We start from the raw sequence: 21,286 nt of genomic DNA, 5'->3' as shown, positions 1-21,286 counted from the left end.
CAGTGGTGCAATCCTGTCCCACTGCAACCTCCACCTCCCAGGTTCAAGCGATTCTCCTGCCTCAGCCTCCCGAGTAGCTGGGATTACAGGCGCTCACCACCATGCCTGGCTAATTTTTATATTTTTAGTAGTGACAGGGTTTCACCATGTTGGTCAGGCTGGTCTTGAACTCCTGACCTCAAGTGATCCACCCACCTCGGCTTCCCAAAGTCCTGAAATTACAGGCGTGATCCACCGCGCCCAGCACAAATATTAATTGTGAAGTTTTCTTACAACCTAGGACATTGCCAGAATAGCTGCTGGCTGTCTTGAGTTGGAGTCATTGCTCATGGATGCATCCCCAGTGCCTATGTGTTCAGTGGCACATAGGAGGCACTGAATAAGCATTTGCTGAATGAATTAATGAATTCAACACTTTGGATTACCTGGTCCCATCCAACTTTTCCCTTCATCCTTCCAACATAAATTTTTTCTGTCTGTGTCACATTTGGTGGAAAACTTCCTGAATCCCTTAGTACTAAATGGAACATCCAGTCCATTCAGTGCTGTCAATAAAACAAGTTAACACCCATTGTGGAGGAGCGATTGGGCCAGAGTCTTGTTCCTTAGTTCGTTACCTCACCACAATGCAGAGCTCAAGAGAGGGCTGCTTTTCTCTCTACTCCGAAGGTGAACACAGGCCCTTCCTCATCATCCCACATCACTACTGAGACCAGAATAACATGTTGAATGAAACCTGCTCGAAGGTTTTTGAGTAAGTAAATAATATAAGGAGAATAACTTAAAACAGGTCACTGGATTTAGCTGCTTTCAGAGCCCAGAGGCCTCAAAATATCCTCAGCCCATGCTTTCTCCCCACCAAAACAACACACTTGGGCTCTTCCAAGTTCAGCTCCCAGGGAACCCCACCTGGCAGGAGGAAGATATTTCATTTCTTTCTAAAGCTCACATTTCAAGATCCCACCCTGCCCTAAAATATGCCTCTTTTTTGGGTGACTGACATTCTGAATGTCTACTCCCTTCTAAGGATATACACCCCAAATTAAAGGGAATGGCCTGTATCCTCCAGTGTATACTGAAGCTTGAAATGTACTTGGCATAGAGTAGGCCTTGGAAAAATTGACTGAATCACTCGAATCACTTTGCTTCCCTGGTGCAGATGTTAAGTGACACTAACATCTTTTGTTCCGTGATGGAAATTAGCAATGTGTGCGCCTCTTGGCTTTGACCCTTCCTTCTGCATCTTCCTTTGCCTTAATTTTTAAAGTGCAGCAGCATGAGCGCACTTTAAAGTTTGGTGGCATAGAATTTTACTGGCTGTGTGAACATTTAGTGATTAATCACTGCAACAAAGGAGAAACCCAAATATTTCAATTTTGTTCACTCACAACACGTAGTAACCATCAACTGGAACTACCTGGAAATACACAGGAACAGAGTGCTCTTGCAGGGTGCTTAAAAACACCATCTATGGAATCTGTGGGATCAGGCCGACCTGGGTTAGAATCCTGACTCTGCCATTTCTTTGCTTCAGTTCTTCAGCTTTGGACTCTTGAGCAAGGCACTTAACCACAGTAATCTCATTTCCCCATCTAAGATATGAAGATCATGATAGTATCACTTTATAAGGATGGTTTATAAAGGGTTTAAAGCACAGGTAACACATGTAAAGACTGGTATTTAGCAAGCATTTGGTAAATATTAGCTGCTATTATATCACCCCATAGGCTGAAATGCTGCATATTACCACTACTACATGGGCATTTTCAAGCAATCTAAGAGGCACCCAGAAGTTGTCAATTTATCTTTATTGCTTTATTTAATCCTCCCCATGTATTATATAAGCTTAGGTATATAATTTCTATTACATAAAGAAGTAGTAAAGGCACAATGTTTACTTACACAATTACATGTAGTGAATTAGCACTTTTGTAACTCAGAGACGTGAATGTCAACAATTTTACAGCAGAGCTCATTTGCATGGTCACAAGGTTTTCCCGGCTGCTGTGACTCTGCAGACAAGCATTTCAAAGCAGGCCCCCCAACCAGTGGCATCAGAACCAGTGGCATTAGGGGAAGTATAAACAAAGAAAATTACAGATTATTCTGCCCACACCCCAGAAACTTTGATTCAAGTTTGAGTGAGATACGGCTAACATCTTTATTTTTCCAAAGCTCGCTGAGGATCTATATGTATAACCAGGCTCTGAACCACTGATTCAGAGCACCATCATTTCTTGATTGGAATGGATGCCTGAGGATAGTAAAACAACAAAGCTAAAATATGCGGACGTTTTTTAGACCCTGAAATTATTGATTTGGTGATGGGTGTTAAGGCTGACAATAAAAACCATTTTTCCAGTGTGGTCATGGCTTGAGAGAGCCATGTGCTTTCCCCAGGTCATGGATGGCCTTGTTCTCCAGCAGTTCCATCTGCTTGTCACTTGGTCTCACCACGTTGTTCAGCATTGCTCTAACCACAGTCACCAAGGGCACAGATTGCCCACTAGCCCAAGATTCTGGTAAGGAGCCAAAGAACTTTCTAACCAACCATTCACCTGGGCGAGACTCTTGCCTATCACATAACAGAACTCTAAAATTAAAAAAAAAAAAAAGAAAAGCAGAGGAAGAGGTGGTAAATTGCACTGAGACCACAGTGGGCATTATGGACCAAACTATATCCCCTCAAAATTCTAATGTTGAAGCCCTAACCCCCAATGTATCTCTATTTGAAGATAAGGCACTAAGAGAAGTAATTAAGGTTAAATGAGGTCTTAAGGATGGAACAGGACTAGTGTGATGGGACTGGGGTCCTCATAAGAGGAAGAGACATCAGAGGTCTCTCTCTCTGCATACATAAAGAAGAAAGGCCATGTGAGGACATTGCCAGAAGGTGGCCTGTCTGCCAGCCAGGCAAAGAGGCCTCACCAGACACCAACCCTGATGGCACCTTGATCTTGGACTTCCAATCTTCAGACTGTGTGAAAATACATTTCTGTTGTTTAAGCCACCCAACCCGTGTGGTATCCTGTTGTGGCAACCCGAGCAGACTAACAGAGTAGATTTAATGTTTTATTTGGTGCATGAAGAGGATTTAAGAAGGCAGCAAATGCTGTCTAGGAAGTTCTGGACTATTCTGGAGCAGGCCCCAACATCTACCCTTTCTTTCTAAGCAAAAAGGTGTGTCCTTCAGAGAAGCAATACACCTCTAGCCAATGTCTTTCATATCTTAGATATTTCAGTTGTCATCCTTTCCAAATGAAAAATTAGCATCTAGGGATTAACCTACAGTGGCATACTCTCATTCAGTATAAATACTATACTTACCCAGGCCTAAATACAGAGTAACGATCAAATTTTAATTCTTCAACCTTGGCTTCCACTTCTCCCTATTAAGAAAAACCACATTTTTAATATTTAATCAAGACCAGCTCACCTGTGTGAAGTTTAAGAGAGAATAATTTGTGGTTTTGAAGGTAATCTGCTTTTGCAGGTCTCAATACTCAAAATATCCTTATCTAGAATTTTAGGTTCCAAGGAGTCTGGGAAATTAAGGAAGAGATCATTTAATCCTGATACGTAGGCTTGCATTTAAAAGATCCACTAAATGAGTGAATGGCTGTATAGTCAGTCCTCTCACTTTATTAATATTAAAACAGATTCAGAGAGGGTAAGTAATATGTTAGTACAACCATAAAAGAATATCCTCTCTTTAGTACAGAATTCATGTTGCACGCTGGCAGACACTAACCTTTTTTTGGTTTATAGGTAGTTCCAGTGGGTCAGAAAACCATAGACCCACCATATTACTCACTTCTTAAACCCCACAAAATTTCAAGACAGATTATATCTAGATGATGCTTTAAACCTAATTTGTTAAATAAAGCATGCATTTTCATGGCAGGCATCTCTGGAAACAAAGTGCCTGAAGATCTCAGCCCACAGGCACTTCCAAAGGCCTGTGAACTACCACACAGTCATGCATGCCTCCTTCTTGGCCTATGTGTACCACCTAACTGGCACTTAACCTGTCTCATCGCAGACGTTTAAGTAGCTATTTTTAAATTTCTTTTTTTTAATTAATTAATTAATTAATGTATTTATTTTGTGATGGAGTCCCACCATGTTGCCCAGGCTGGAGTGCAAGGGTGAGATCTCGTCTCACTGCAACTTCCACCTCCTGTGTTCAAGCGATTCTCCTGCCTCAGCCTCCCGAGTAGCTGGGATTACAGGCATCCGCCATTATGCCTGGCTAATTTTTGTATTTTTAGTAGTGATGGGGTTTCACCATGTTGGCCAGGCTGGTCTCGAACTCCAGACCTCAAGTGATCCACCCGCCTAAGCCTCCCAAAGTGCTGGAATTACAGGTGTAAGCCACCGCGCTTGGCCATTCTTTTTTTTTTAATAGGTGGTTTTTAGTATATACACAGAACTGTGCAACGTTCATCACAATCTAAGTTTTAAAATATTTCATCACCCTGAAAAGAAATCCCATATCATTAGCAGTCACTCCCCATACCCTAGTCTCTGGGGACCTAGTCAACCACTAGTCTACCTTCTATCTCCATGGATTTGCCTATTCTGGACATTTCATATAAAAGGAATCATATAAGTTATGGCCTTTTGTGACTGTTCCCTCACACTTAGCGTAATATTTTCAAGGTTCACCCATGTTGTAGTGTGTATCATTTCTTTTTATAGCTGAATAATATTCTATTGCATGAATATATCTCATTTTATTCATCTATTCATCAGTCGATGGCCATCTAGGTTGTTCTCATTCTTTGGCCATTGTAAATAATGCTGCTGTGAACAGTCATACACAAGTTTTTATGTGGACACACATTTCTTAGCTTTTTAAAAGATTTGTCTCTATTAGCAATGTGCATAAAAGAGATACCATAGCAGGCTGAGACAGCTATCCTTAGAAAGGCCTGTTGCAAGGTTGGCCCCTGGCTTGTGCTTGCAAACTTGGATTTTGGGTGTGTTTCCACCATTCCCTATCTGATAAGGGTAATGTACTATGCCTAAACTGTCTGTACAAACAATGTGGTTTATGCTGAAAACTTCCCTTTCTTCTGGGGGGCTGCAATTTTGCTAGGCCAATGTGCCTATGTAACTGGCTCCCATAAAAACCCTGCATTCCTAGGTTCAGATGAGTTTCTCTGGCAGAAAACTTTCATTGCTGGAGAAATTAAGCACATCCTGTGCAAGCTCTATGGGGAGGCCTCTTGGAAGCTCGTACCTACTTTCCTCCAGACTTCACCCCACACACCTTTTCCCTTTGCAGATTTTGCTCTATATCCTTTCAATGAGATAAGTTTTAGCTGTGAGTATGACTATATCCTGAGTCCTATGAAACTTTCTAGTGAATTAACAAACTTGGTGGTGTCTTTAGGAATCCCCCAGTATAAGCAGATTACAAACTCCTTGAGGTCAAGGATGATACCCAATAATAAAATGTCACATGTCTGGAAAGTGTACCTTCACCCTGAACAGATGAGGAAACCAAAGCTTATCAACCCTGAAAACAGAGGACTTGAGACCCATCCAGTACTCTGGGCTCCACATCCTGACACGTCTCCCCACAGCACCAGCAGAGTGCCCATAAAGCACATGATTGATCCAGGCCCCCAGAGCTGGCCCACCATGAATGAATGCAATGGAAACTTCATTGAGTAGAATAAATGTTCCTAAAGAATAAAGGAGTTTCTAAAATTGGGTGGGAGGGGGGAGTTCATACACACATGGAGACTGAGAAAATAAGCAATAAATACTAGGAATGTTACACACAGTAGTTGAAGGATTATTTCGGAAAGATAATCTTTCCAAATTGTAAAAGCAATTACATATCGTTCAGCGTCATTCTGGGCCGGATCATTTGGTTGTCATTTCTGTCCTTTATTAATCTAATTCGTAATCCCAGACTGCAGGTAATACAAGCCAACTGCAGTGAAATCAGAAGTGTCTTTCTGTTGTATTGGCCTTAATATTTGCTGAGGCTCTGTCATGGTCCAATCTCTGCTGGGTCCCTTTTGCATGTATTAGTGACAAAGGCTATTCACTACATAATGGCTAGTGGCATAGGCCTTGGAATCACAGAGCCTCGATTCAAACTCTAGCTTTGCCGCTTAACAGCTGGTGTTCTTTTTGTTGTTATTTTTTGTTTTGTTTTGTTTTTGAGACAGAGTCTCACTCTGTCCCCATGCTGGAGTGTAGTGGTGTGATCTCGGTTCACTGCAGCTTCTGCTTCCTGGGTTCACGCAATTCTCCTGCCTCAGCCTCCCGAGTAGCTGGGATTAAAGGCATATGCCACTGTGCCAGTTAATTTTTGTATTTTTAGTACAGACAGGGTTTTGCCATGTTTCCCAGACTGGTTTCAAACTCTCAGCCTCAAGTAATCTTCCCATTTCGGCCTCCCAAAGTGCTGGAATTACAGGCGTGAGCCGCTGTGCCCGGTCAACAGCTGGTGGTCTTAACATCACAGTACCTGTTTCCACACAAATGCACATAAAAGCCCTCAGAACACTGCCTAGATCATTTAATGCTAGCTATTTTTTTAAAAATCTGGTTGAATCATTATTATAACCCAATGAGTCAGTAGTAATGCCTTTATCTTTAACAATGAGGAAATATGTTACGTATATTTTCTTTCCTAAAAGGTATAAATGTTGATCTTGCTAATGAGAGCAAAAATCCTATTTGATAATCTTTCTCAGAACCCACATGTGTCAGTATTTTGAAAAACAAGTTGGGCCTGGTGCCTCATGCCTGTAGTCCCAGCTACTTGGGAGGTTTAGACTGGAGATCGCTTGAGTCCAGGAATTTGAGGTTGTAGTGATCTGTGACCATGCCACTGAACTTCAACCTGGGTGACAGAGCAAGACTTTGACTCTATAAAAAAGAAAACCAGACTTTTTTTTCCTTTTAAGAATTGTTCTAAACTCTGACAATTAAGTGAAAACTTTCCCGTTCTTCATGTAATTTCATTGGTGGCTCACTGATCTTCATCTGGTTCAAAATACTATTTTAGGATAGGTGAGATATGGCTCAGCTATAAGCCATGTGAAAAAAATCTGGAAATTTTTATTATTACAGGCTGATCATGGGCCAACAACATAATAAGGATGTTTGGTAAAATAGTAACAATCTTATATCTTATTTTTAAAAACACATAGTGTCCAGAGTGTGAATAGTACTCCCACTGCAGTTCCAGTATAATATCACTGCAAAGTTCACCCTCGGCAAAGTGATGCAGTCATGAAGCAGCTGGACACAGGAACCTATAAAGAATGGTGCAAGGACTGAAAGGTGTGACGCCTGGGAAACATATGATGGAGGAGGCCGTAATCTCCAAACGTCTGAAAAACTACAACGCAAAAGAAAGACTGGACTTGTTTTCGTTATTTTAAAAGGCAGAACTGATAACAATTAGCATTTACAAAGCAATACATTTCACTTCAAAGTAAAGACTTTTGGACAAGTAAATCTGACCCAAAATAGAAAAAGTTGGCTAATAAGATAGTAATCTCTGTAGTGCTGGAGATATTTAAGCAGAAGCGAGATGAACTTCTGTAAAGGGACTTCACATAGGAAAAGTCTTGGGCACCTGGGGTGCACTGGGAGGCACACAAAGACAAAGCCATGCCTATCTTCCAGTAGCATCAATTTAACTTAAAGGTAGGTTAATAGAAACTTTTTAAATTAAAATAAACAGGGATATGTATAGCACTAAGAATAGCAAAATGTGCATAAATTTTTAAAAGATAAAACGTAAGACTTTTAAGAAAGTTGAGGCCAGACACAGTGGCTCCCACCTGTAATCCCAGCACTTTGGGAGGCTGAGATGGGCGGATCGTTTGAGACCAGCCTGGGCAACATGGCAAAACCCCATCTCTACCAAAAATACAAAAATTAGCCAAGCATGGTGGCTCATGCCTGTAGTCCCAGCTACTTGGGGGGAAAGAGGCTACAGTGAGCCAAGATCATGCCACTGCACTCCAGTCTTGTAACTAGAATACTGCTTCAGGATAGATGTCTCCAAATCTCTAGACAAATAAAAGCTCTTCTTTCTTCGCAATCATTGGAGAAACTGACAGAAAAGTTTAAGAATCATTGCCTCCAATTCTCTTCCAATGCTAAGTTGCCATGCTGACAGTCAAGGCTGGAGACACCATATCTCATTCAATTTATTGCTGGATAATTAATAGAAAGGAAGACATTGGAAATTATTTTTCAAATCATTCCTGTTTACTAAATATATTCCTGCAGTCCCATAGCCATACAAATGCATAATATGATGTATTGATGTTTTTTGTATTATATAATATTTTATATTCTTTAGTACTGCCAAATAGGTAGGCTTCTCCAAAGTGTATGAAAGACAGAAACTTGCACAAACCTTAACTTGTAGATATAAAAAATTGCTTGATTTATCAGCTCCTTTAGAGGATACCAAGTTGAAATGTTTGCACCCTCCAGCTTTTGCCAGCTCTGCAGACTTCAGCACATAATCTCGGTCAACACGAACAAATCCCTCCTAAAGGGGAAAAGAACATGAGTTATTTCCAAAAAGCAGCAAGTTCATCTTCAAGATTACTACTTGGCTTGGGTAGCAGGCTGGGAGGCCTGGAGGGATAGAGATCTAAATAAAATGTGTCCAAGCTATACATGAAAGTCAGGCTTAGACCCTGGGAAAGGATCCAGGTCTGGTCCTCTGGATAGACATACCAGCTTTAGCAGCAAGGCTGGACTGCAATAAGGAAACAAGGACAATGACACTGAAACACAGACACCAAACAAATCTGCAAAGAACAAAGGAAACAATAAGATCAGGCTGAGAAACTACTTTTAAGCCAGACTTTTTTTTTTTTTGTCTTAATAACTTTACAACTTTACACTCCTCTCTGTTTTCTGTCAATTCTAATGTGGTAGGGTCTCCGAGTATGGGTGAGGACACTCGCCAGGCACTAAGAGGACAAAGTGTATTTAATTCCCAATTTTCGTGTATGCTTTACAATGTACCTCACATATTAGTAAGGTATGCATCCTCAAATTTTTTTATTAATGGGTCTCTAATCAAAAATGTTTGGAGACACCCAATCTAGCTAGATTCAGTCCAGTGAGGGCGGTGGCTGGGTCTTTTTTCTTAATTCATCTCTCAGCATCCGCACATGTCCAGCATATGGTAGATGCTCTAAAAATGAATGAACAAAAATCCAATGAAAGCAGAGAAAAGGTAAATCCGGTCAGAAAAAAAAACAGAACTAAGTGGCAATAAAAGGGGGAGGGAAGAGAATGACACAAATAACAAAATATAGACTCACTTCCAGGGCCTAACTGAAAAACATGCACCTTTACCCAGAAAAGGGAATTCCATGGAGTAATAGTCTCTTGAGACCACTATAAATTCTGGCATCTTCAAACCCAAGACAGCTGAAGAGAAGTCTAAAGTCTATTGAAGCTGAACTTCATACGTAGTCACAATTACAGAATGAGGTCTTAGAGTAGTAGGAATTCCAAATCTGAAGACTGGACTACTGCCCCAGTGATTGATTTATTGATTGAGATGGAGTCTTGCTCTGTCGCCCAGGCTGGAGGGCAGTGGCGTGAGCTCCACTCACCACAACCTCTGCCTCCTGAGTTCAAGCAATTCTCCTGCCTCAGCTTCCCAAGTAGCTGGGATTATAGACACACGCCACCGTGTCTGGCTAATTTTTTGTATTTTAGTAGAAACAGGGTTTCATTGCGTTAGCCAGGCTGGTCTTGAACTCCTCACGTCAGATGATCTGCCTGCCTCGGCCTTCCAAAGTGCTGGGATTACAGGCGTGAGCCACCACGCCCGGCCTGATTTTTTTTTTAATTAAAAATTTGCTCCGCAGTAGTTACTGATTCTAAATATTCTATTTGGTAGGGCGATGTGTATCTTTCATAGAATGTTAAAAGGTACCTTAGGAAATATCACATCCAGTCCCCTCATGATGTAGAGGGGAACCAAGGTCCAGTGGGCGGGTGAACTGCTAGCTGGGAAGTGGGAGAGCTGAGAGCAGACTGCAGATTCTGGACTCTGAGCAGTGCTCTTTTTGCTGTACCCATGTTCCTTTTTATCACCTACTCTCTTGCTGATGAAAATGACTAATCCGTAATTATGGTAGGCAGAATAATGGTCCCTCAGAGATGCCCACGTCCTAATCTTTGTGAATATATAAGGTTACATGACAAGGGGGAATTCCATCGCAAATGGTATTTAGGCAGAAGCAAGATGAATCATGCTGAAACAACAACAACAACAAAAAACTGAATTTATTTCACTAATCAACTGTGTAATTTTGTTGTAATGAACCCATTATTAAAATCAGAGTTCTAGTGAACTGGCATGAGGGGCAGAAATAGATGTGGAAGAGAAATTCAGTGTTTTAGAAATTCAGTGTTTAGAATTAGGGTGCTAATAGCCTACCTTGAAACAGAGAGATTAGTCTGAATTATCCACGTGGGCCCAATGTAATCACAAGGGCCCTTAAAAGTAAAAGAGCGAGGCAGAAGAGGATGTTGGAATGATGTAACGTAAAAAGGGCTTGGCTACCACGTTGCTGGCCCTGAGGATGGGTAGGGGACCACAGGCCAAGGAATGGGGGGAAACCTCTAGAAGCTGAAAAAGGTATGGAAATGGTTTCTCTCCTACAGCCTCCCAGAAAGGAATGCAGCTCTGTCAACACCTTGATTTTATCTCAGGGAAACCCATTTCAGACTTCTAAGATGATAAATTTGTATTGTCTTAGGCTGCTAAATTTGAGGAATTTACTAAAGCAGCAATAGGAAATTAATATAGACTTCAATTTTAAAACAATAGGCCCATGCAGATTTTTTAACTTTGCATGGAAGTGTATCATAAAAGTAAACCTAAGTATAGAGCTCAATAAATTTTCATAAACTGAACATGCTCTGCCACCAGTTCCCAGATCAAGAAATAGAACATTACCATTACCATAAAAGCCTTCCTCATCCTCCTTTCCCATCACTCACAAGTACATTTTTAACTATATCCACCACCTGGAGGACAGTGTTATTTTTCTGCCTTACTTTTTCTACCTTAGTTTATGGGTAATATAAACTTACCTCTTTACTCACGAGTCATCACCATCTCCTTTTGTATACTTTTTGTTGTATACTTTGACATTCAATCCTAAACAACGGACTTGCCAAGCTGTCTATATACAGACTCAAATTCATGCTGTTGCTTTAAAAATCAGTGTAAAGCAAACCAATTTTAATACTCAGCACATCCTAAGAGAGGTGATTACCCTCAGAGCCATCTCCAATTGAGACTTTAGATGTGCTGAAAGTGTGCCAAGACAAACAGCCCAAAACTACATAGAAAAATTCTAAAACACTAAATTTTTCTTCCACATCTGTTTCTTCCCCTCATGCCCGTTCACCAGAACTCTGATTTTAATGACAGGTTAGTTAGTCACAACAAAATGACACAGTTGACTAGTGAAATAAATTCAGTTTTTTGTTGTTGTTGTTTTAGCAAGATTGATTGGAGGAATTATTATAGTCGTCTGCTAAAATACTTTTTCTTTCATCCATTTCTTTAAAAATAAGGGAAAGATTCAGCCAATCACAAGTCTCCGGACCGACGCTGTCTCTCTCACTTAATCCAGAGCCAGTAAAAGGATAATTTGATTAAACAGACCCTAATTTATTTGGCTTTAGTTCTGGATCAACTTCTCCTTAATAGAGTGCTGTCGTCTCCAATTGTTTGATGAAAATTAAAGTGACATAAATACCATGGGACTTTTTCAATCTGATTAGTCAGCTAAGGCACATCAATACTACCCCAGCCATCAGACTCTGGCGTCCGTCCTTTCACCCGCCTCGCTAACAACGGACAACCGCTCCTTGAAGAACGAGCACCCACGCTGCTGCAGAGACCCCCACACTTAGCCCATCATCCCTGCTCAATGGGGCCTGTTGACAAGAAGCCCATACCTTTCTCCATTGCTGTTCTCTGGACAAAGCTAAATATTGTTTTATTAGCAATCAATGGCTGTTAATCCAAAACGATTTCACAAATCCTCTGAGCCTTCAAGCTGATTATAAATATGCGTTTTTCCAAGCACACTAAATTTTGAATTTCACTTCCGTCACCCTGATGGCGTGGCCTTTTAGCTGGTGAATGAAACTCAAAAGCAAAAGGGTCAACATCTTTCAAAGACTTAAAAATCAAACTGAAGCGTGGGTCCTGATGACTGACTAGGAGGTATCACACACCAATTTTCTCTGGAGTGAGGAAGATTCTATTTACAGATGAAAGAAGCGATCTCTAAAAATCTTATTCATGCCCTTTGTTGTTTTCCAATAGCTTGACTTAAAAAACAACAGAAAAAATAACTAAAACAAGCTACTTCATATCTCAGAAACACAATTTTTATAAAAACTGTACTAGTTTCCCTAACCATGTGGACAGACATCTCTTCTGAGAGTATTAAGTCCACATGTCATTCTGTCTTTATGATTCCATAGCCAGTGTGTCCTGCTCTAAGCTAGGAATCTGAGTCCCTTCTAGAAAAAGGAATTAATTAAATAAGTTGCCACTATAAAGTCCTTTCCCAGCACCCTCTCAAAAAGAATAAACACAGCATACTATGCTCAGTAGAGATACCCTCATACGCTCCACAACATCAAAGGCAACAAATTCTCTGACGACTCTTAAGTCTAAAATCCAAAGCTACTAAGTATTTCTTCTTTACCAGTGCCTAAAAACTAAAAACAACACTCTGGCTTCAGAACAACTCATCCTAACAAGGTATAGTATTTCAGTGCTGACTAATAGGACAAGTAAGCACATTTAAACGACTCAAGAAGGTCATGGGGCCAGGCACGATGGTCTGTGGTCCCAGCAACTCACGAGGCTGAGGCAGGAAGATCTCTTGATCCCAGGAATTTGAGTCTAGCCTTGGCAACGCAGTGAGACTCTGTCTCTAAAAAATTAATTCATTTACTAAAAAAGTAAATCATGGGGATCTTTTTCCAAGAAGGGTGGGTCTATCATTCTGTAAAGGTCCCACTCAGCCATATTTCTGCTTCAGGTTCTTTCTCCTTCACTCCCTTTTCAATCCAACCCTATAAATTAGATCAGAAAACAAAGATGCTGACAAACACCAAATGGTATAATCTGAGGCACCTTTTGTTTGTGTCCTGGCATCTCTATATTTGATGTTCAATGATAGGAGAAAGATCTTGGTTAGAGAAGGAGCTTTGGATAAATAAAATCAAGCAGATAGTGAGGATTCCGGGGTCAATCTATATGTTCTTGAAAACGTTTTCCAATTGGGGCATTCTTTCTTCCGTGTTTCATAGAGTCAAAGAATTTTGCAGGCCGGGTGCAGTGGCTCATGGTAATCCCAGCACTTTGGGAGGCCGAGGCAAGCAGATCACTTGAACCCAGGAGTTCAAGACCAGCCTGGGTTGGAAGCATGGCAAAACCCTGTCTCTACAGAAAAAAAAAACAAAAAAAACAAAAATTAGCCAGTCATGGTGGTGCGTGCCTATGGTCCCAGCTGCTTTGGAGGCTGAGGCGGGAGGATTGCTTGAGCTGGGTAGGTCGAGGCTGCACTGACCGAAATCGCATTGCTGCAGTAAGCTGAAATCATACATCTGCACTCCAGCCTGGGTGATGGAATGAGACTCTGTCTCAAAAAAAAAAAGGAAAAATGTTTAAGAATTTTGCAGTAGGAAAGTGGGTTCACTGGTCACCTCCCTCTGACAAACAAGGAGGCGGTGGCCTCTAAAAGCTAACCAGCAAACTCCAGACTCCATAGCTACTTGGCATCCAAACAGGGCCTATGGTCTAGGTCCCTTGAACCAGCTAGGACCTCGCCACTTCACAAGCCCCCTCCTAGACATCAAATAAAATAACAGAGATTAGAACAAGGGTGGGCAAACTTTTCCTGTAAGGGATGAGACAGTAACTATTTTTAGCTTTGCAGGCCTCTGTTGCAACTATATAGCTCTGCCATTATATTAATAGCACAAAAGCAGCCACAGAGAATACATAAAGTAATGAGTATGGCTGTGTCCCAACACTACTTTATGTATAAAGGCTAAAATTTGAAGTTTTCATATTTTCACATGGTATGACATTATTCTTTTGAATTTTTTAACCATTTAAAAATATAAAGACATTCTTAGCTTACAGGCTGTACAAAAACAGGTGGCAGGCTATATTTGGCCCACAGACTGTAGTGCAAACCTCTGAATTAGAAGAGCAGATCATTTGAATCAGAAGCCATGAGATTCTAATGAGATGGGCCATGAGATGCCTAATAAATGTCACAGTGACCACATTAATCACATTAATGACATCATCCACTCAACAGAAAACAGGAACCTGGACTTCTGGAGCCTACTACTACCAGGTGAAGAGACAAATGAAAAGGTGAAACCACATCGAACCACCTTGAATTCACTAATCAAATCCTTCTTTTGATACAAATAAGGGGAAATGAACTATTCTCACTGGCATCTGTAAGTTTTTATGCTTCACTCCAGGACAATACAGATCTGGTTTTTGAAGACTATTTCAATCTTCACTAGCAAACAAGTTACTCAGTAAAGCAAGATGAAGGTTATCTAGGACCACAGTACCCAGAAAACCAGCAAGTGAGGAGAATTAATACACCCCACTGCCTCTTGAAAGCAGGTTCAACAAGAAGGACAGGGTTGACTGCATCGGGATCTCCCAAGGAGCCTGCTAAAAAGACAGATTCCAAGCTTCCAAATTCAGAGATTCTGATCCAGTAGATCCGGATCAGGGCCAAGTCGGGGAGCCAGTACATTGATTGAACAACTATGTTCTGTTAATATGAAAAGGAAAATTAGCATCTACCCAGCTACTGCTAAAGGAAATAGTCTTCCAAACAGCTGAAGAAAGGTAATAGACCTTTTCCTAGAACCAGTGTCAATAGAAACCTGAGTAGACTGAATTTTGTGAGTTGGATTATATCCCCCCAAAATGCGTATGTTGAACTCCTAACCCCCAGTACCTCAGAATATGACCTTATTTGGAAATAAGTTCATTGCAGATGTAATTAGTTGAGATCATACTAAATAGGGTGGTCCCTAATCCAGTATGACTAGTGTTCTTATAAAAAGGAGAAATGTGGACATAGACACAGGTATTCAGGGAAAACACCACGTAAACAGACACAAAGAGAAGGCTACCAGCTACAAGACAAGGAGAGAACCTTGAAACTCAAGGGCTCAGCCTCAGAGCACTGACCAACCTGCTGAGACCTGGATCTCAGACTTCTAGCCTCCAGAACTGTGAGACAATATATTTCTGTTGTTTAAGCTACTTGGGTTATGGCAGCCCTAGCAAACTAATACACTGAACATCATAGGGAAATAAGCCACCACCTACTCAGAGGATCTCAATACTGAGACAAAAACGCTGAATCTCTTGAAGTTTCTCTGCTGGAAACCCATATTGCTAAGGCAACATATGGGGTTCCAGTTACAAAATCCCTAGTGAAGCGCACTAGGTTTGCCACTAACTTTGTAGTACTTGTATGATAAACCACTCAGCGAACTCTTTTCTACAAAAAGGGCTGCTGACCCAGAACACCAGCTGGGATGAGCTTGGAAATCTACAACCCCCACTTAAAACACTATCATTACTTAGCCACTTACAAACTGTCACCTCTTTCATATTGGCTAAAGTTATCACAACCTCCCAACTTTATATCGTACCTAGTCCAAATTGGTTTTTTTTTAAAGCCCCCCTAAACAAAAACAAAACATTTTTCTGGTATAAGTGCCAGCTTGTTTTCCACCACTAACCTCTCAAATCATTTAAGTCCTAATTCATTTCTAAGTTAGGTGAATAGTCTAGGCTCATTAGTCTATTCTCGCTTACTAGTTAATTACTTTTATCTTTCCAAATGGATTTTAAAGGAGAACAAAAGGCACTGAATAGCCTGAGAGGTAGAGAACCAACCCCATTAAAAAAGAAAATTCTGGATAGTAAAGACACACAGTTCCTTTGATTAAAATTGCATTACCCAGTCTGAACACAAAAAGTAGTTTAGACTTTTCCCTGGCACACCCTATAATGAGATTTGCCTTATGTCATGAAAATCAACCCTTCTATGCCTAATGCAGCATTTTGTTTTGCTGACTCACCACCAAAACCAGGTTGGCACTTGAGACAAACCTGCAGTGTCCTGGAACAAAAGTTTTTCAATGCTTTTGGAGGGCACACCGCTTGTGACTGTGCTTGGGACAGAAAAGACTGCACCCACTGTTAAGCAGGAACATGACCCTTTCTAGGAGAGATAATGTGCCATTTCCTGGGAAAGTCAAACTTCTCTGTAATCCATAGTTCCCACCACAGAGCTCAAATCCCAGTCGTGTTCCAGGATAGATATGCAGAACTGCAGAAGATATGGAAGTACATCTTGATTGAAAGCACACATAGAATTACTCTTTGCATCACAAGGAGGCCCAGAGAAATACATCTGAATCTAACTACTCGGTTGGTATAAATGAATAGTTCTTCACTATATGCTGTCTTAATGATTCAGGTGAAAGGACCTGGCTTATAAACCTAAGGAGAGTTCCCATGGCAGAGTCATAGTCATATATATATATATATATATATATATTTTTTTTTTTTTTTCTGGGATTACAGGCATGAACCACTGCGCCTGGGCTAACCGACTTTATTTATTTATTTACTTTTTTCACTTCTGTTTTATTTATGTATTTATTATTATATATTTTTAAATTTTACTTTAAGTTCTGGGATACATATGCAGAATGTGCAAGTTTGTTCAGCTCCAGCATGTAAATTCTGCCAGAGGCATAAACTATAGTCAAAGTATAAATTAAATAAGATGTACCTGCATTAACATTTGCCCAGAATCCATGTAGTCAGCTCTGACTTCTAACTATGCAGTAAACTATGACTTCTGGACAGGAGCTGACTCAATTTAGAACACCATTAAAAAGAAAATAAAATGTGTGTTAAAAGAGTTTTGCGTCAGTAAAGACTGAATCATCACGGGGGTTGAATCATCGCTGAAGGCTGAATCATCGCTGGAGGCTGGTTGAATCGTGCCTGTGTTCTGATGTTCTATTCCAGAAATTTAAAGCTTGACATGAAAATAGGTTGGAGCAAATCACTCAAGTGAGAGAGAACATTTCAAATTTAAAACATTTGTTAAGGGGAAAAAAAGCTGATTGTTAACAGCATAAACCAATTAGTTTTACTCAGACATCATGGTTTCCGTTAGGGGATGTAGTGATAGCGATATTCACAATAGGCAAAATCATGTAAATACTTACGATGTCTCCAGCACTGGGGCCTGAACTCAAGGATTACTTTGAAAGATGAACTTATCAGTATTATGAAAAGGATAGCAAAGGTTAGTGCAGCATATAGAATCTTAAACAATAAGGGCTTATTCACATTTAAGCATTGCAACAGGCACAAAGAAAAAGAGTGAGCAAGAAAAGAATCCTTGATATTACTGGCCAGCAAGAAGGGAAAAGAGCATATGCCTTCCTTACCGCCCCGGCTTTTGCTCTGGTGGTACCCAGGCAACAGAATCCAACATCATGACCTTGAAAGGCAGAAGCGTAGTCCTCCAGCTTTTCAAAGTCCACCACTTCTTGGTTCTAGGCAAGGACACAGTTGTATGTAGTTTCGTGTTATTTAAATAACAGACCAAAAATTCCCCTGGATTTAAAGACTAAGTTACAGAACATTACTGATAGGCCTGTCCACTTAACATCAAATTTTACAAATTCCTTTTCTCCAACCAAAAAGCCATCAGCCTCAATTGAAAGTCAACAACACACACATATGTCCACAGTCTATATAAGAGGACTAGGGGTGATCCAGATTTCTGAAGTCAGGCTCAATTATAATCTCCCTCTGGAAAAATAAAAGAATTGTGTGTAGCTTTCCAGCAAGGAGACCACTGAGGTATGATGTGAGGGAAAGAGATGGCGTTTGGCATCTTAAAGAAGACCTACCTGCAAATCTTGGGCTTGCTACTCACTAGGCATGTAATTGTGGGCAAGTTATTCATCAGGCACTACAGCTTTTTTTTTTTTTCCAGCTGTAAAATGGGGGTGATAATCTTTCCTTCAATCCAATCCATGAACCATCTGCATTATAATTAGTCAGGGAGTGCTTGACAAAAAGGCATATTCCTACATCCCATGCCAATAGCTCTGAATCAGAATCTGCACTTTTAACAAGCACCCACCATAATTCTCATGCACACAGAAGTTTACGAACCTCCATCTAACCTTTTAAGTTTGCTGTATAACTTTAAAAAGAAAGAATGATAAATTCCCGTCATGCAGGAATTCAGATAAAATATTGGTTTCCATCCTTACCGTCAACTCTGAAAAGAATTTTTCTGGCACTGCCTATGACACTAAAGAAAAATAGGGTTTCATTGTAATCCCAGCACTTTGGGAGGCCGAGGCGGGCGGATGACGAGGTCAGGAGATCGAGACCATCCTGGCTAACATGGTGAAACCCCGTCTCTACTAAAAATAAAAATAAAAAAAAAATTAGCCGGGTGTGGTGGTGGGTGCCTGTAGTCCCAGCTACTTGGGAGGCTGAGGCAGGAGAATCGCTTGAACCCAGGAGGCGGACTTGTGGTGAGCCGAGATCGCGCCACTGCAGTCCAGCCTGGGCAACAGAGTGAGACTCTGTCTCAAAAAAAAAAAAAAAAAAAAAAAAAGGTTTAACTTAGAGTGAAGGGAATATTCGATTTACAGACACAAGTCTGGGAAGTCAGGCAGGGCAAATTCTTGTAAGTGAATAACCCCACCTTTCACTGCCATAGACCTTTCTCACTCTGCAAAGCAATTTCAGAATCCCTGACAATATTAGTGTGAAGTGCGCAGGTTGACAAAATCAGCAAAGTGGCTGAGAAAATTCTCAAGGTCACCAGGGCTGCCTCTAGAAGCCAGCTTGTATGACCCTGAAAACAGTGCTCATCTGTCTCACCAGCCCCCACCCCCATTACAACTCAGATCCAGCTTTATAGGGTTGCAGATGGAGAGAAGGGCTTTGCCCAAGAACACACAATGAGCGGGAGGGAGGCACACCTGGGCTACAATCCAGGAGTCGGACTTCTGGGAGGGACCCTCACAGACCAATCTTGGCCAAGTTTTGATGGCCTCTCACTACCCCCACTACTGGCAGGGCAGTATTTAGCCTTTAGGCGTGAAATATGTTCACCTCGCAGAATCACTGGGGGTCCATTTGAGCCCCAGCTCAAATACCCACCACATTTTTATATGCTTCCTCGTTGAAGGTGAGCTTCCTCCGGCCAATGAGCGTGACTTTGGAAAATAGGCCCTGCTCCAGGATTTCCTTTAAGAGCGCTCTGCCGGTTTCTCCGCTGGCGCCCAAAATAAAGACGGATTTATTCTGCATCCTGAAGTCTTCTCGAAGCTTGGACAGTGCTTCTGTTTCGGCCATGCTGAGGAAATAACATCGACAGGTGCCGGTCTTAGGGTGTCAGGGGACTGCCCGTCTTTACCCCGAGGAACAAGGGCTGTTTATCTGTTCGGGAAGAGGATATTGTTCTCCGCAGTCTAGGCCCTGGGGAAAGTGCTGACTCACGTGCGGGGCGCGGCTCCCGGGCCATCCCCCGTACCTGTGCCAGCAGACCCATCGGAAGGGGCCCGAGCTGGAGGGTGAGCCCAGGTGCCACAAGCTGCTGGCACCACTGGGCATCCCCCACGGTATCCCTGGCCCGGCCAGAAGACCGGACCCAGCTCGGTCCCATACGCGGAGGGGTTACCTGGGGCCAGCCCCCGGCCCCGGGTCCTCACGACGCAGCAGGAGCAAGGCGGTCACCAGAGCAGCCGCCGCCGCTGCGCTCAGCGCCGCAGGCCCGGCCATCAGAGCATCCCACCTTCCCTTGTCAGCCCGGGGCGTTGGAGGCGACGGAGCCAGTGCCTACCCGGCTTGGTCTTCCGGGTGGCCTCTCGGCGACGCTGCCTCGCCCCGCCCACAGGGGCGGGACCTGAGGACAAACTGCACCTTCACAGGCGCGGGGAAGGTGACTCTGAGAGCACGTGCGCGGAGCCGCGACCCTTCCTAAGTCAGGAATCTTCAGGACCCTCTCCCCGCGTTTTCCCTCACCTGCCGCGCTCAGCTAATAGACTTGACAGACTTGATCTTCAATGGTCACCCAAACTGGAATGTCAATTGTATATTGGCTATCATCTCAAATTCACCATGTCAAAAACTTAACCCTGCCCACACAACCACCCCAAACAGGAATAAAACAAACCTATTCTTAGCCTCTCTTGGGTGTCACTATCCCTACATACACATACACACACATATGCACACACAAACACACCTCCTTCTGCCCTGTCAAGTCAGAAATCAGACTATCTCCTTTGATTCCTTTTTTTCTAGCCTTTCCACACTACAGACTCATCAAGTCCTGTTATCCCATCTGCCTTACAAATATTTCTCCCATGTAATTCAAGCTCTCATCATATCTCCCCAGCATAACTGGTCTCCCTGCCCAGGTCCTGTCCTAATTCGGTCTTCTAGATGGTTGAACCCGGGTGACCTTCCACGCCTGTGATTCAGGCTTCCTAAACCAGATCAGTGGTTTGGAACACAGCTATCTACACTAGGCCTGTCCTGGATCTTGGAAGTCCTGAACAGAGGTTAGAATGACAAGCAGAAATCTGAATAATTTCAGATTGTTCAGGTTGTGTTGGGAACATTGGTCATTTGGGGGCCCTACCTCCCATCTAGAAGCCAATGAAACACATTCCCTCTTCCATCTCCATGGGAGTTTTTATATGTAGGCTTTGCTTAGGCTCAGCCAACCAGAGGCTCACATATAGGTTTTCAGTTTTGGAGGAGTAATGAAAAGATGCAGTGAAGGCCTGAGATATATGTTGGTTTGTTGGGGCAAGGGTACAGGATTATGGCATCATATGATCCACCCGCCATCTGATGGTCTGATCTTGTCTTAAATTCCTGCCTTAATTCCTGTCTGTTTTCAGAGACTGTTGTGAACACAGTACTTCCTGTTATTCTTCTGATACATTCCTGTGCTGTGTAAGCTTACCAGATATATTCTGTTATTGGCAATAAAAAAGCTTGATTGATACAGAGCAGTGTGGTTCATTCCCCACTGGCCTGTCACAGCACCTGGACTCTTCCCTTTGAGTTCCTAAAGCTTTTCTACAAGAATGCAATGTTAAACCTTGCCAGCAAACACTG

General features: G+C 42.0%; 1 protein-coding gene across 3 annotated transcripts; it reads right to left on the bottom strand.

Annotated features, from left to right (window-relative positions):
* Positions 1 to 1,791: 1,791 nt before the first annotated feature.
* HTATIP2 (HIV-1 Tat interactive protein 2, 30kDa) lies at positions 1,792 to 20,056 on the bottom strand. 3 transcript variants are annotated; one of them, XM_011937496.1, is made up of 6 exons: positions 19,998 to 20,056; positions 19,316 to 19,511; positions 17,575 to 17,682; positions 8,402 to 8,539; positions 3,328 to 3,389; positions 1,792 to 2,593 (listed from the first exon to the last, which is right to left on the bottom strand). In XM_011937496.1, exons 2-6 carry the CDS (start codon positions 19,508 to 19,510, stop codon positions 2,368 to 2,370), a joined length of 729 nt encoding a protein of 242 aa, XP_011792886.1. In that variant the 5' UTR covers position 19,511; positions 19,998 to 20,056; the 3' UTR covers positions 1,792 to 2,367. The 3 variants fall into 3 exon arrangements, with proteins under 3 accessions (XP_011792886.1, XP_011792887.1, XP_011792885.1); XM_011937497.1 differs by having other exon boundaries at positions 19,950 to 20,046; XM_011937495.1 differs by having other exon boundaries at positions 19,836 to 20,012.
* Between the last annotated feature and the right edge of the window lie 1,230 nt (positions 20,057 to 21,286).

This window comes from Colobus angolensis, unplaced genomic scaffold, assembly GCF_000951035.1.
Source record: "Colobus angolensis palliatus isolate OR3802 unplaced genomic scaffold, Cang.pa_1.0 Scaffold164, whole genome shotgun sequence".
Taxonomy (NCBI): domain Eukaryota; kingdom Metazoa; phylum Chordata; class Mammalia; order Primates; family Cercopithecidae; genus Colobus; species Colobus angolensis.
This window is presented reverse-complemented; position numbering and strand designations above follow the sequence as displayed.

Coding starts and splice junctions, on each gene's coding strand:
- HTATIP2 (XM_011937495.1), bottom strand. CDS start 19,936: ATGGCCGGGCCTGCGGCGCTGAGCGCAGCGGCGGCGGCTGCTCTGGTG. Junction 17,683..19,315: donor AGGAAGCATATAAAAATGTG/GTGGGTATTTGA, acceptor GTCCTTGCCTAG/AACCAAGAAGTGGTGGACTT. Junction 2,594..3,327: donor TACTCTGTATTTAGGCCTGG/GTAAGTATAGTA, acceptor TTTTAATTTTAG/AGTTCTGTTATGTGATAGGC.